Raw genomic sequence first — 16,468 nt, 5'->3', positions numbered from 1 at the left:
ACGGAGTGTGGAGGCGTGCGTGTGTGTGTGTGTGGCCGTGTCTGATGTGTGTGTGTGTGGCTGTGTGTGTGTGGCTATATGTGTGGCTGTGTGTGTGTGTGTGGCCGTGTCTGATGTGTGTGTGTGTGGCTGTGTGTGTGTGGCTATATGTGTGGCTGTGTGTGTGTGTGGCCGTGTCTGATGTGTGTGTGTGTCTGGCTGTGTGTGTGTGGCTATATGTGTGGCTGTGTGTGTGTGTGTGGCCGTGTCTGATGTGTGTGAGTGTGGCTGTGTGTGTGTGGCTATATGTGTGGCTGTGTGTGTGTGTGGCCGTGTCTGATGTGTGTGTGTGTCTGGCTGTGTGTGTGTGGCTGTGTGTGTGTGTGGCTGTGTGTGATGTGTGGGGTGTCTGATGTGTGGCTGTGTGTGTGTGTGGCTGTGTGTGTGTGTGGCTGTGTGTGTGTGTGGCTGTGTGGGGTGTGTGTGTACGATGTGTGTGCTGTGTATTCTGTGTGTGTACTATGTATGTCTGCTGTGTGTGTGCTGTGTGTGTGTGTGTATATAATGTGTGTACTGCGTGTATCTGCTGTGTGTGTGCTATGTGTGTCTGCTGTGTGTGTACGATGTGTGTGCTGTGTGTGTGTATATACTATGTGTGTACTATGTGTGTGTGATGTGTGTGTATATACTATGTGTGTACGATGTGTGTGTGATGTGTGTGTATATACTATGTGTGTACGATGTGTGTGTGATGTGTGTGTATATACTATGTGTGTACGATGTGTGTGTGATGTGTGTGTATATACTATGTGTGTACGATGTGTGTGTGATGTGTGTGTATATACTATGTGTGTACGATGTGTGTGTGATGTGTGTGTATATACTATGTGTGTACGATGTGTGTGTGATGTGTGTGTATATACTATGTGTGTACGATGTGTGTGCTGTGTGTGTGTATATATATATGTGTGTACTATGTGTGTGTGATGTGTGTGTATATACTATGTGTGTACTATGTGTGTGTGCTGTGTGTGTATATACTATGTGTGTACTATGTGTGTGTGCTGTGTGTGTGTATATACTATGTGTGTACTATGTGTGTGTGCTGTGTGTGTATATACTATGTGTGTACGATGTGTGTGTGATGTGTGTGTATATACTATGTGTGTACGATGTGTGTGCTGTGTGTGTGTATATACTATGTGTATACTATGTGTGTGTGCTGTGTGTGTATATACTATGTGTGTACTATGTGTGTGTGCTGTGTGTGTACGATTTGTGTGCTGTGTATGTGTATATACTATGTGTGTGTGCTGTGTGTGCACGATGTGTGTGTGTGTATATACTATATGTGTATCATGGGATCTTCTTTGCCAGTACCAAAATATGATCATAGGTTTTTCCCTTTTTTTAAGCAACAAAACCGGTGTTAAAAACGGAAACCTTTACAAGGAATCCTTTTACAGGGAATCATGTCTGCGTGAACCCCAATGCGTGAACCCCAATGCTTGTGGTCCTAACGCCAAAAGGCGCCCTCTGGTCTAACACCGTTTGAGACGAGGCTCAAAAGAAAGCTGTCTCTGGTGTGGACCAATCAGTTTCAAGGCCAATGCCACAGATATTATCAGAGTGTTTTTTTTTTGTTTGGGGTGGGTGGCCAGCACCACGCCCGGCCGCCTTTGTCTCCCCAGTGGAGATGTTTACGACGCCGCATCGGGTGCTCATTTGAGGTTGAGTCGACCTAGGGGAGTCCCAGAACCGGTTCAGATAATCGTCCCACACACACGCACGCACAACATACACAGCAGACACACAAAGTACACACACAGCACTCACTGTCTATACAGACACGGCAGACACAGACGCAAGCACGCGGAGAAAAGCAATTTTGCGGCCGAATCAAAGTTTGATGTTTTTAAATTGCAACTGTCATCTCTGAGTATAAAAATTAAAATAACATAAGACACACACACACACAGATCCCACGAATATCCTGCAACAGACTGTTGGGGAAAGTGCTGTTAGCGAGTGGCGAGCAGCTATGAAGGCTACCGGCCCTGTGACACACGAGGGGGTGGGTGGCCAGCACCACGCCCGGCCGCCTTTGTCTCCCCAGTGGCGATGTTTACTACACACCGCACAAGGTAGTGATTTGAGGCTGAGTCGACCTAGGGGAGGCCCGGGATCGATTCAGATAATCGTCACTGGGTGTTGGTGGCAGTGAGCGGGAATCGAACTCGGGTCACCAGATTCGTAGCGCAGCGCTAACCGCTGCACCACCGCTCCCCACTCATGAACACACAAAGACAAAGACCCCCCGTGTAGCCGTAACATACCGTTTGGGCAAGTGCAAAAAGACAAAGATCCCCCTATAGCCTTAACAGGCTGTAGGGGCAAGTGCTGTTAGCGAGCACCTATGAAGGCCGGCACGGCACACGAGGGGGTGGGTGGCCAGCACCACGCCCGGCCGCCTTTGTCTCCCCAGTGGCGATATTTACACACCGCACCAGGTACTCATTTAAGGCTGAGTCGACCTAGGGGATGCAACAAAACTTTAAATTTGCCATGTGGGTACTTTCCAGACTGTACACCATGCAAACATTATAAAAATACACTTTTGTATTTGGGGGAAAGGGGCGGGCGCATAGATGCATATATTTTGCACGGCAAGTGAGCTGTGACGTCACATCTGTCATGTGATTTGAAACTTTCGTGACTGCAGGGATTCATCTTCTTGGTTCTTTCGGTAAAGTCACGTAGAAGGGAAATAATACAATAATAAAAATAAAACATAATAAAATATTTTATTACGTAATAAAATAATAAAAATAAAACATTATTATTACATTTCGATTTAAATCTTTCGTGACTGCAGGGATTCATCTTCTTGGTTCTTTCGGTAAAGTCACGTAGAAGGGAAATAATAAAATAATAAAAATAAAACATAATAAAATACAATTCTCACGACGTTTCGGCCACAACGCAAGCAGCCGTCCTCAGGTGAAGAACAGGTCTGTCGGAAAGACAGCGTCTGAATATGCTAAATTCCTCTTGATATGCAAATTCCTTTGTCAAGGCGCTCTTCCCCCCTCCAACCCACTTAAATATACGCTGCCAAGCCTGGTGGTGCCCATTCAGACGCTGTCTCCCCGACAGACCTGTTCTCCACCTGAGGACGGCTGCTTGCGTTGTGGCCGAAACGTCGTGAGAATTGTATTTTATTATGTTTTATTTTATTTATTTTATTATTTCCCTTCTACGTGACTTTACCGAAAGAACCAAGAAGATGAATCCCTGCAGTCACGAAAGCTTTAAATCGACAATTATTAAGTTTTATTTTTTTATTTTATTATTTCCCTTCTACGTGACTTTACCGAAAGAACCAAGAAGATCAAACTAAACTCTTTTCTTTTTTCATTGCACCAGGGTGTAAGGCCCCAGTGGGCAAACGAAGCTTTTTAAAAGAAGAGACGCTGACCCATCACAAATTCTAGCCCAACGGAGAGGCGGCTTACCATTGTGTGGACATTTATGTCGGCGGTCAAATACGCTAAACGCGTGATGGTCATTCTAAATGTGGACGGAAAAGCGGGAGGACACGGAAAGAAATCCACGCAACGGACAGCGAGAGAGAGAGAGAGACGCGGGGAGGAAGAGAGAGAGAGACACGCAAACTCCAAATATACAGCAGCAGGAGTCAGGGTTGGGATCGAACCCACGACCTCCTGTACACCAGGCGAGGTAGTCAACATCTCCTAGCCACCGTGATGATGATGAGAGAGACACGCAAACTCCAAATATACAGCAGCAGGCGTCAGGGTTGGGATCGAACCTACGACCTCCTGCATATCAGGCGAGGGAGATAGTATAAACACACGTAATACACACACATAGTATACACACATAGTGTAAACACACAGAGTACACACACACACACAGTATAAACACACGTAGAACACGCATAGTATACACACACATAGTATACACACACATAGTATACACACACACATAGTGTATACACACACATAGTATACACACACATAGTATACACACACACAGTATACACACACATAGTGTACACACACATAGTATACACACACATAGTGTACACACACATAGTGTACACACATAGTGTACACACACATAGTGTACACACACATAGTGTACACACACATAGTATACACACACATAGTATACACACACATAGTGTACACACACATAGTGTACACACATAGTGTACACACACATAGTATACACACACATAGTGTACACACACATAGTATACACACACATAGTATACACACACATAGTATACACACACATAGTGTACACACACATAGTATACACACACATAGTATACACACACATAGTGTACACACACATAGTATACACACACACATAGTGTACACACACACAGTATACACACACACATAGTGTACACACACACAGTATACACACACACATAGTGTACACACACATAGTATACACACACATAGTATACACACACACATAGTGTACACACACACAGTATACACACACACATAGTGTACACACACACAGTATACACACACACATAGTATACACACACATAGTATACACACACATAGTGTACACACACATAGTATACACACACATAGTATACACACACATAGTGTACACACACATAGTACACACACACACAGTATACACACACACATAGTGTACACACACATAGTATACACACACATAGTATACACACACATAGTGTACACACACATAGTGTACACACACATAGTATACACACACATAGTATACACACACACAGTATACACACACATAGTATACACACACATAGTGTACACACACATAGTGTACACACACATAGTATACACACACATAGTATACACACACATAGTATACACACACATAGTATACACACACATAGTATACACACACATAGTATACACACACATAGTGTACACACACATAGTGTACACACACATAGTGTACACACATAGTATACACACACATAGTGTACACACACATAGTGTACACACACATAGTATACACACACATAGTATACACACACATAGTATACACACACATAGTATACACACACATAGTGTACACACACATAGTATACACACACATAGTGTACACACACATAGTGTACACACACATAGTGTACACACATAGTATACACACACATAGTGTACACACACATAGTATACACACACATAGTGTACACACACATAGTATACACACATAGTATACACACACATAGTATACACACACATAGTGTACACACACATAGTGTACACACACATAGTGTACACACACATAGTATACACACGCATAGTGTACACACACATAGTGTACACACACATAGTGTACACACATAGTATACACACACACATAGTGTACACACACATAGTGTACACACATAGTGTACACACACATAGTATACACACACATAGTGTACACACACATAGTATACACACACATAGTGTACACACACATAGTGTACACACATAGTGTACACACACATAGTGTACACACACATAGTGTACACACACATAGTATACACACACATAGTGTACACACACATAGTGTACACACACATAGTGTACACACACACATAGTGTACACACACATAGTGTACACACACATAGTATACACACATAGTGTACACACACATAGTATACACACACATAGTGTACACACACATAGTGTACACACACATAGTATACACACACATAGTATACACACACATAGTGTACACACACATAGTATACACACACATAGTGTACACACACACATAGTGTACACACACATAGTGTACACACACATAGTATACACACACATAGTATACACACACATAGTGTACACACACATAGTATACACACACATAGTATACACACACATAGTATACACACATAGTGTACACACACATAGTATACACACACATAGTACACACACATAGTGTACACACACATAGTATACACACACATAGTATACACACACATAGTATACACACACATAGTGTACACACACATAGTGTACACACACATAGTATACACACACATAGTGTACACACACATAGTATACACACACATAGTATACACACACATAGTATACACACATAGTATACACACACATAGTATACACACATAGTATAAACACACATAGTGTACACACACACATAGTGTACACACACATAGTATACACACATCCGTGCTAATGTGCGTCGTCTCGTAGATGCCCGGGAGGCTGCTCAAAATAACTCAGAAGCCCGTCAGCTTGCCAACGAGCGGTTGCGGAATCTCCGCACATCCCGCCACGTTTGGGTAGAAGGGGACCGCGCCTGGCTCCACTGCCCGCAGGTACCATTGGCTACTTCCTCAAAACTGCTTAAGCCTTGGAGAGGGCCGGTTGTTATTATTCGCGTTCTCCGCCCGCAGTGTGTCAGGATCCAGCATGGCAAGCGACGTTGGTTCGTGCACCCGTCACGTCTAAAACCTTACATTCAACCCTACACACCTCCTTCACATCTCCGGGGCCGAGAGCGCGACATGTCTGACGAGTCGCGCCGCGATGATGCTGCTTCTAACTCTCGGGCAGGTCCCGCTGCCCCGCCCTCAGGTGCCTTGGGAATGAAATCCGCCACGGCCGACCCAGCGGGAACAAGCTTGCCCGCGGGATCAGCGACCCAGGACACAAGCGCAACAGCGGGTCGTCGGTCCCCTCCTGCCTCCGTCGCGACCGATGGACCTGCCACTCGGACTCGCTCAAAACTCAAACGATTTTCATGACCCCCGCCCACGAACTCTCGTCCCAACGCGACGCCACTCACTTTTCCATCATGTATAGTGGGCGATTGGGGCGTGCGTTCATCCTGCATATATGTGTTTATACAGTGTTGTTCTGCATCGGTGACCACAGGAGGGGGAGAGGCGCTTTCTTCTCATTTTTTTTCTTGATTTGTCACACACTCATTCTGATGGTTAACAAATAATTTCTTGTACAATTGTATTTTTTTTTGACAGCCGGGTCGGCTGGAGGCTACGTAGAGGGGGGTAATGTAGTGACATAAGAAGGGAGGGGCTGCTGGGGGCTCTGGGTTCCCAGGTGGGTCCAGACGCTTAAGCCTCTGGGCGCCAGGCGTTGAGTTCCCAGGGGGTCCAGACGCTTAATCCCCTTGGCGCCGCCAAAGGGGGGGGCTGTGTGTGCTCTGTGGGATATCTGGGGGCGCACACGGCCCCACCCCTCGTTGTACCAGGCATAAAAGGAGAGCTCCCTGGACGATCGGGGCCCAGTTGTAACTCAAGACCCAAGACCCACGACCAGCCATCTGAAGACCCGGGGATGCTGTGAGAGCCAGCGCTGGGACTCTGGAACTCCCGACTCTACGACCTTGTGAGGGCGAGTTCCGGAGCGTAGCCAGAGTAGAGTATCTAGGCTGTGTAGCTAGGCTGTGTACCTAGGCTGTAACAGAGTATCAGGACTGTTGGACTGTTGGAGTGTTGTATTGTAATAAAGAAGTTACCTCTACAAGTGTCTCCGGAACCTGTTACAAACACACATAGTATACACACACATAGTATACACACACATAGTGTACACACACATAGTGTACACACACATAGTATACACACACATAGTGTACACACACACATAGTGTACACACACATAGTATACACACACATAGTGTACACACACACATAGTGTACACACACATAGTATACACACACATAGTATAAACACACATAGTGTACACACACACATAGTGTACACACACATAGTATACACACATAGTGTACACACACATAGTATACACACACATAGTGTACACACACATAGTGTACACACACATAGTATACACACACATAGTATACACACACATAGTGTACACACACATAGTATACACACACATAGTGTACACACACACATAGTGTACACACACATAGTGTACACACACATAGTATACACACACATAGTATACACACACATAGTGTACACACACATAGTATACACACACATAGTATACACACACATAGTATACACACATAGTGTACACACACATAGTATACACACACATAGTACACACACATAGTGTACACACACATAGTATACACACACATAGTATACACACACATAGTATACACACACATAGTGTACACACACATAGTGTACACACACATAGTATACACACACATAGTGTACACACACATAGTATACACACACATAGTATACACACACATAGTATACACACATAGTATACACACACATAGTATACACACATAGTATAAACACACATAGTGTACACACACACATAGTGTACACACACATAGTATACACACATCCGTGCTAATGTGCGTCGTCTCGTAGATGCCCGGGAGGCTGCTCAAAATAACTCAGAAGCCCGTCAGCTTGCCAACGAGCGGTTGCGGAATCTCCGCACATCCCGCCACGTTTGGGTAGAAGGGGACCGCGCCTGGCTCCACTGCCCGCAGGTACCATTGGCTACTTCCTCAAAACTGCTTAAGCCTTGGAGAGGGCCGGTTGTTATTATTCGCGTTCTCCGCCCGCAGTGTGTCAGGATCCAGCATGGCAAGCGACGTTGGTTCGTGCACCCGTCACGTCTAAAACCTTACATTCAACCCTACACACCTCCTTCACATCTCCGGGGCCGAGAGCGCGACATGTCTGACGAGTCGCGCCGCGATGATGCTGCTTCTAACTCTCGGGCAGGTCCCGCTGCCCCGCCCTCAGGTGCCTTGGGAATGAAATCCGCCACGGCCGACCCAGCGGGAACAAGCTTGCCCGCGGGATCAGCGACCCAGGACACAAGCGCAACAGCGGGTCGTCGGTCCCCTCCTGCCTCCGTCGCGACCGATGGACCTGCCACTCGGACTCGCTCAAAACTCAAACGATTTTCATGACCCCCGCCCACGAACTCTCGTCCCAACGCGACGCCACTCACTTTTCCATCATGTATAGTGGGCGATTGGGGCGTGCGTTCATCCTGCATATATGTGTTTATACAGTGTTGTTCTGCATCGGTGACCACAGGAGGGGGAGAGGCGCTTTCTTCTCATTTTTTTTCTTGATTTGTCACACACTCATTCTGATGGTTAACAAATAATTTCTTGTACAATTGTATTTTTTTTTGACAGCCGGGTCGGCTGGAGGCTACGTAGAGGGGGGTAATGTAGTGACATAAGAAGGGAGGGGCTGCTGGGGGCTCTGGGTTCCCAGGTGGGTCCAGACGCTTAAGCCTCTGGGCGCCAGGCGTTGAGTTCCCAGGGGGTCCAGACGCTTAATCCCCTTGGCGCCGCCAAAGGGGGGGGCTGTGTGTGCTCTGTGGGATATCTGGGGGCGCACACGGCCCCACCCCTCGTTGTACCAGGCATAAAAGGAGAGCTCCCTGGACGATCGGGGCCCAGTTGTAACTCAAGACCCAAGACCCACGACCAGCCATCTGAAGACCCGGGGATGCTGTGAGAGCCAGCGCTGGGACTCTGGAACTCCCGACTCTACGACCTTGTGAGGGCGAGTTCCGGAGCGTAGCCAGAGTAGAGTATCTAGGCTGTGTAGCTAGGCTGTGTACCTAGGCTGTAACAGAGTATCAGGACTGTTGGACTGTTGGAGTGTTGTATTGTAATAAAGAAGTTACCTCTACAAGTGTCTCCGGAACCTGTTACAAACACACATAGTATACACACACATAGTATACACACACATAGTGTACACACACATAGTGTACACACACATAGTATACACACACATAGTGTACACACACACATAGTGTACACACACATAGTATACACACACATAGTGTACACACACACATAGTGTACACACACATAGTATACACACACATAGTATAAACACACATAGTGTACACACACACATAGTATACACACACATAGTATACACACACATAGTGTACACACACATAGTGTACACACACATAGTATACACACACATAGTATACACACACATAGTGTACACACACACAGTATACACACACATAGTATACACACACATAGTATACACACACATAGTATACACACACACAGTATACACACACATAGTATACACACACATAGTGTACACACACATAGTATACACACACATAGTGTACACACACATAGTGTACACACACATAGTATACACACACATAGTATACACACACACAGTATACACACACATAGTGTACACACACATAGTATACACACACACAGTATACACACACATAGTATACACACACATAGTGTACACACACATAGTATACACACACACAGTATACACACACATAGTGTACACACACATAGTATACACACACACAGTATACACACACATAGTATACACACACATAGTGTACACACACATAGTATACACACACATAGTGTACACACACATAGTATACACACACATAGTATACACACACATAGTATACACACACACAGTATACACACACATAGTACACACACACATAGTGTACACACACATAGTATACACACACATAGTGTACACACACATAGTGTACACACACATAGTATACACACACATAGTATACACACACATAGTGTACACACACATAGTATACACACACATAGTGTACACACACATAGTATACACACACATAGTATACACACACATAGTATACACACACATAGTGTACACACACATAGTATACACACACATAGTGTACACACACATAGTATACACACACATAGTATACACACACATAGTGTACACACACATAGTATACACACACATAGTATACACACACATAGTATACACACACACAGTATACACACACATAGTGTACACACACATAGTGTACACACACATAGTGTACACACACATAGTATACACACACATAGTGTACACACACATAGTATACACACACATAGTATACACACACATAGTGTACACACACATAGTGTACACACACATAGTGTACACACACATAGTGTACACACACATAGTATACACACACATAGTGTACACACACATAGTATACACACACATAGTGTACACACACATAGTGTACACACACATAGTATACACACACATAGTGTACACACACATAGTATACACACACATAGTGTACACACACATAGTATACACACACATAGTATACACACACATAGTGTACACACACATAGTATACACACACATAGTGTACACACATAGTATACACACACATAGTGTACACACACATAGTATACACACACATAGTGTACACACACATAGTATACACACACATAGTGTACACACACATAGTATACACACACATAGTGTACACACACATAGTATACACACACATAGTGTACACACACATAGTATACACACACATAGTGTACACACACATAGTATACACACACATAGTATACACACACATAGTATACACACACATAGTGTACACACACATAGTATACACACACATAGTGTACACACACACAGTATACACACACATAGTATACACACACATAGTATACACACACATAGTGTACACACACATAGTGTACACACACATAGTGTACACACACATAGTGTACACACACATAGTATACACACACATAGTGTACACACACACATAGTATACACACACATAGTGTACACACACACATAGTATACACACACATAGTATACACACACATAGTGTACACACACATAGTGTACACACACATAGTGTACACACACATAGTATACACACACATAGTATACACACACATAGTGTACACACACATAGTATACACACACATAGTGTACACACACATAGTATACACACACATAGTGTACACACACATAGTGTACACACACACATAGTATACACACACACATAGTACACACACATAGTATACACACACATAGTGTACACACACATAGTATACACACACATAGTATACACACACATAGTGTACACACACATAGTATACACACACATAGTATACACACACATAGTACACACACACATAGTACACACACACATAGTACACACACACATAGTGTACACACACATAGTATACACACACATAGTATACACACACATAGTACACACACACATAGTACACACACACATAGTATACACACACATAGTATACACACACATAGTATACACACACATAGTATACACACACATAGTGTACACACACATAGTACACACACACATAGTATACACACACATAGTACACACACACATAGTACACACACACATAGTATACACACACATAGTATACACACACATAGTATACACACACATAGTACACACACACATAGTACACACACACATAGTATACACACACATAGTATACACACACATAGTATACACACACATAGTATACACACACATAGTGTACACACACATAGTACACACACACATAGTATACACACACATAGTACACACACACATAGTGTACACACACATAGTATACACACACATAGTGTACACACACATAGTACACACACACATAGTACACACACACATAGTACACACACACATAGTATACACACACATAGTACACACACACATAGTATACACACACATAGTATACACACACATAGTACACACACACATAGTACACACACACATAGTATACACACACATAGTATACACACACATAGTATACACACACATAGTGTACACACACATAGTACACACACACATAGTATACACACACATAGTATACACACACATAGTGTACACACACATAGTATACACACACATAGTGTACACACACACAGTATACACACACATAGTGTACACACACATAGTATACACACACATAGTATACACACACATAGTATACACACACATAGTGTACACACACATAGTATACACACACATAGTGTACACACACATAGTACACACACACATAGTATACACACACATAGTATACACACATAGTGTACACACACACATAGTGTACACACACACATAGTGTACACACACATAGTGTACACACACATAGTATACACACATAGTGCACACACACATAGTGTACACACACATAGTATACACACACACATAGTGTACACACACACATAGTACACACACACATAGTGTACACACACATAGTGTACACACACATAGTATACACACATAGTGCACACACACATAGTGTACACACACATAGTATACACACACACATAGTGTACACACACATAGTGTACACACGCATAGTGTACACACACATAGTATACACACACATAGTGTACACACACATAGTATACACACACATAGTGTACACATACACATAGTATACACACACATAGTGTACACACACATAGTACACACACACATAGTATACACACATAGTGTACACACACATAGTGTACACACACATAGTGTACACACACATAGTATACACACGCATAGTATACACACATAGTGCACACACACATAGTATACACACACATAGTGTACACACACATAGTATACACACACATAGTGTACACACACATAGTACACACACACATAGTATACACACATAGTGCACACACACATAGTATACACACACATAGTGTACACACACATAGTATACACACACATAGTGTACACACACATAGTATACACACACATAGTGTACACACACATAGTATACACACGCATAGTATACACACATAGTGCACACACACATAGTATACACACACATAGTGTACACACACATAGTATACACACACATAGTGTACACACACATAGTGTACACACACATAGTATACACACACATAGTGTACACACACATAGTACACACACACATAGTATACACACATAGTGTACACACACATAGTGTACACACACATAGTGTACACACACATAGTATACACACATAGTGCACACACACATAGTGTACACACACATAGTATACACACACATAGTGTACACATACACATAGTATACACACACATAGTATACACACACATAGTACACACACACATAGTGTACACACACACATAGTATACACACACATAGTGTACACATACATAGTATACACACACATAGTGTACACACACACATAGTGTACACACACATAGTATACACACACATAGTGTACACATACATAGTATACATACACACAGTATACACACACATAGTATACACACACACAGTATACACACACATAGTATACACACATATAGTATACACACACATAGTATACACACACGTAGTACACGCATAGTATACCCACACGTAGTACACAGACAAAGACAAAAAGATCCCCCGTGTAGCCTTAACAAACTGTAGGGGCAAGTGCTGTTAGCGAGCACCTATGAAGGCCGGCACGGCACACGAAGGGAGTGGGTGGCCAGCAGCACGCCCGGCCGCCTTTGTCTCCCCAGTGGCGATGTTTAGACACTGTACCAGGTACTAATTTGAGGCCGAGTTGACCTAGGGGAGGCCTGGGACCTGTTCAGATAATCGTCACTGCTGTTGCCCCTGAGCGGGAATCGAGCCCGGGGCTCCGGGTTTATAGTGCAGCGTAGCGCTAACCGCTGCACCACCGCTCCCCGACACACAACAACAACAACAACAACAACCGCCATTCGCCACTAAGTGGCGGTGACGTCACCACGACGCTTGTGCCAGGCCATGTGCACCTTGAGGCCACGTGACGTGTCGAACGCCCGCTGGCAGGTCACGGGGTAGACCCAGCAGGTGCCACGGGTCGACTGACTGAGATGACCGAGATGACTGGCTGATGCACCACCTGTGCCCCCTACTGTGCCAACTTGCTGTGCTTTAGCCACCCGGCGCTCCGCTCGTTGTTGTGAGCGTCGCTCCTCCGCCCTCCGTTGTTGTTGGAGGGCGACTGCCTCCAACTGCCCAGTAGCGTCCTTCACGAGCCTCCTCCACAGAGGCCGATCTTGACACCGCTGGTACCAGTCATCGGCAAGTCCACTCAGCTCCACGTCCTCCTGTACCACATCACTCCATCTCTTCTCTAGCCCGTGCCGCGCCTGTTTAGCCCCCTCGATCCGGCCGAACAAAAGCTGTTTAGGCATGCGGTGGCTGGGCATGCAGGCTACATGGCCCAGCCAACGCAGCCTTGCCTGCCGGAGAGCTCACCGATGGGACTTTGCCCAGACACACACACAGACACACATACACACACAGACGCACACACAGACGCAAAGATCCCCCGTGTAGCCTTAACAGACTGTAGGGCCAAGTGCTGTTAGCGAGCACCTATAAAGGCCGGAACGGTACACGAGTGGGTGGGTGGCCAGCACCACGCCCGACCGCCTTTGTCTCCCCAGCGGCGATATTTACACCGCACCAGGTACTCATTTCAGGCTGAGTCGACCTAGGGGAGGCCCAGGACCGGTTCGGATAATCATCACTGGGTGTTTGCCGTGAGTGGGAATCGAACCCGGGTCGCCAGGTTCGTAGTGCAGCGCAGCGCTAACCGCTACACCACCGCTCCCCACACACAGACACACACAGACACAACAACAACAACCGCTGTGATGTCACCACGACGCTTGTGCCAGGCCATGTGCACCTTGAGGCCACTTGAAGTGTCGAACGCCCGTTGGCAGGAGCTCACCGATGGGAATTTGCCCAGACACACACACAGACACACATACACACACAGACGCACACACAGACGCACACACAGACGCACACACAGACGCACATACACACACACACAGACGCACACACAGACGCACACACAGACACACATACACACATAGACGCACACACAGACGCACACACAGACGCACACACAGACGCACACACAGACACACACACAGACACACACACAGACACACACACAGACACACACACACAGACGCACACACACACAGACACACACACACACACAGACACACACACACACAGACACACACACACACACAGACACACACACACAGACACACACACACACACACACAGACGCGCGCGCTACTCACAGATGATGTAGTAGTCCCGTCCCGAACGGAACTCGAGTCCCAGCACGCTGGGGCTGTACTCCTGGAACTTGATGGTGTACTTGACCTCGACGCCCGGGCGGTCACAAGTGAGCAGCGCGTTGCGAGCCCTTCGCGCGTCACACTCTCGCGCCTCGTCGCGCCCCACCATGTACAGGCGGTAAGTCTCCCCCTCCTCGCCATGATCCACCTCCTCCACCTCCTCCGCCGCCTCGTCCACCTTCTTCAGCTCCAACTCGTCCTTCTCGTCGCCGCCGTCGTCGTCGTCCGTCTCAACGCGAGACGCTTTCTTCGGGTCCATCATGTTCCCGGCCGAACGACGGCCAGGTTCTGCGTCGTGGTCCGATGATGACGACGACGACGACGACGATGATGATGATGACGATGATGATGATCTTTTTGGTGATGATGATATTTGCGATCCTCCTGCTGCTGCTGCTGCTGATGACGATGCTGCTGCTGCCGCTGATGATTTTTTTGATGACGATGATGATACTCTAGATCTTGCTGCTGATGATGATGATGATGACGACACTGCTGCTGCTGCTGCTCCTGGTAATCGAGG

The 16,468-nt window shown here is 45.3% G+C and overlaps 1 protein-coding gene across 1 annotated transcript in view; it reads right to left on the bottom strand.

Moving 5' to 3' along the window:
• The window catches only part of LOC144950130 (uncharacterized), a 60,138-nt gene extending 43,931 nt beyond the window's left edge, over positions 1 to 16,207 (bottom strand). The window contains exon 1 of the mRNA XM_078880191.1: positions 15,886 to 16,207. Coding sequence (XP_078736317.1) covers positions 15,886 to 16,207 — 322 coding nt within the window. The remainder of the gene's footprint in view (positions 1 to 15,885) is intronic.
• Between the last annotated feature and the right edge of the window lie 261 nt (positions 16,208 to 16,468).

This window comes from Lampetra fluviatilis, chromosome 56, assembly GCF_964198595.1.
Source record: "Lampetra fluviatilis chromosome 56, kcLamFluv1.1, whole genome shotgun sequence".
Classification (NCBI taxonomy): Eukaryota; Metazoa; Chordata; class Hyperoartia; order Petromyzontiformes; family Petromyzontidae; genus Lampetra; species Lampetra fluviatilis.
Note: the sequence above shows the minus strand (reverse complement) of the source record. Positions and strands in the feature narration are given on the sequence as shown.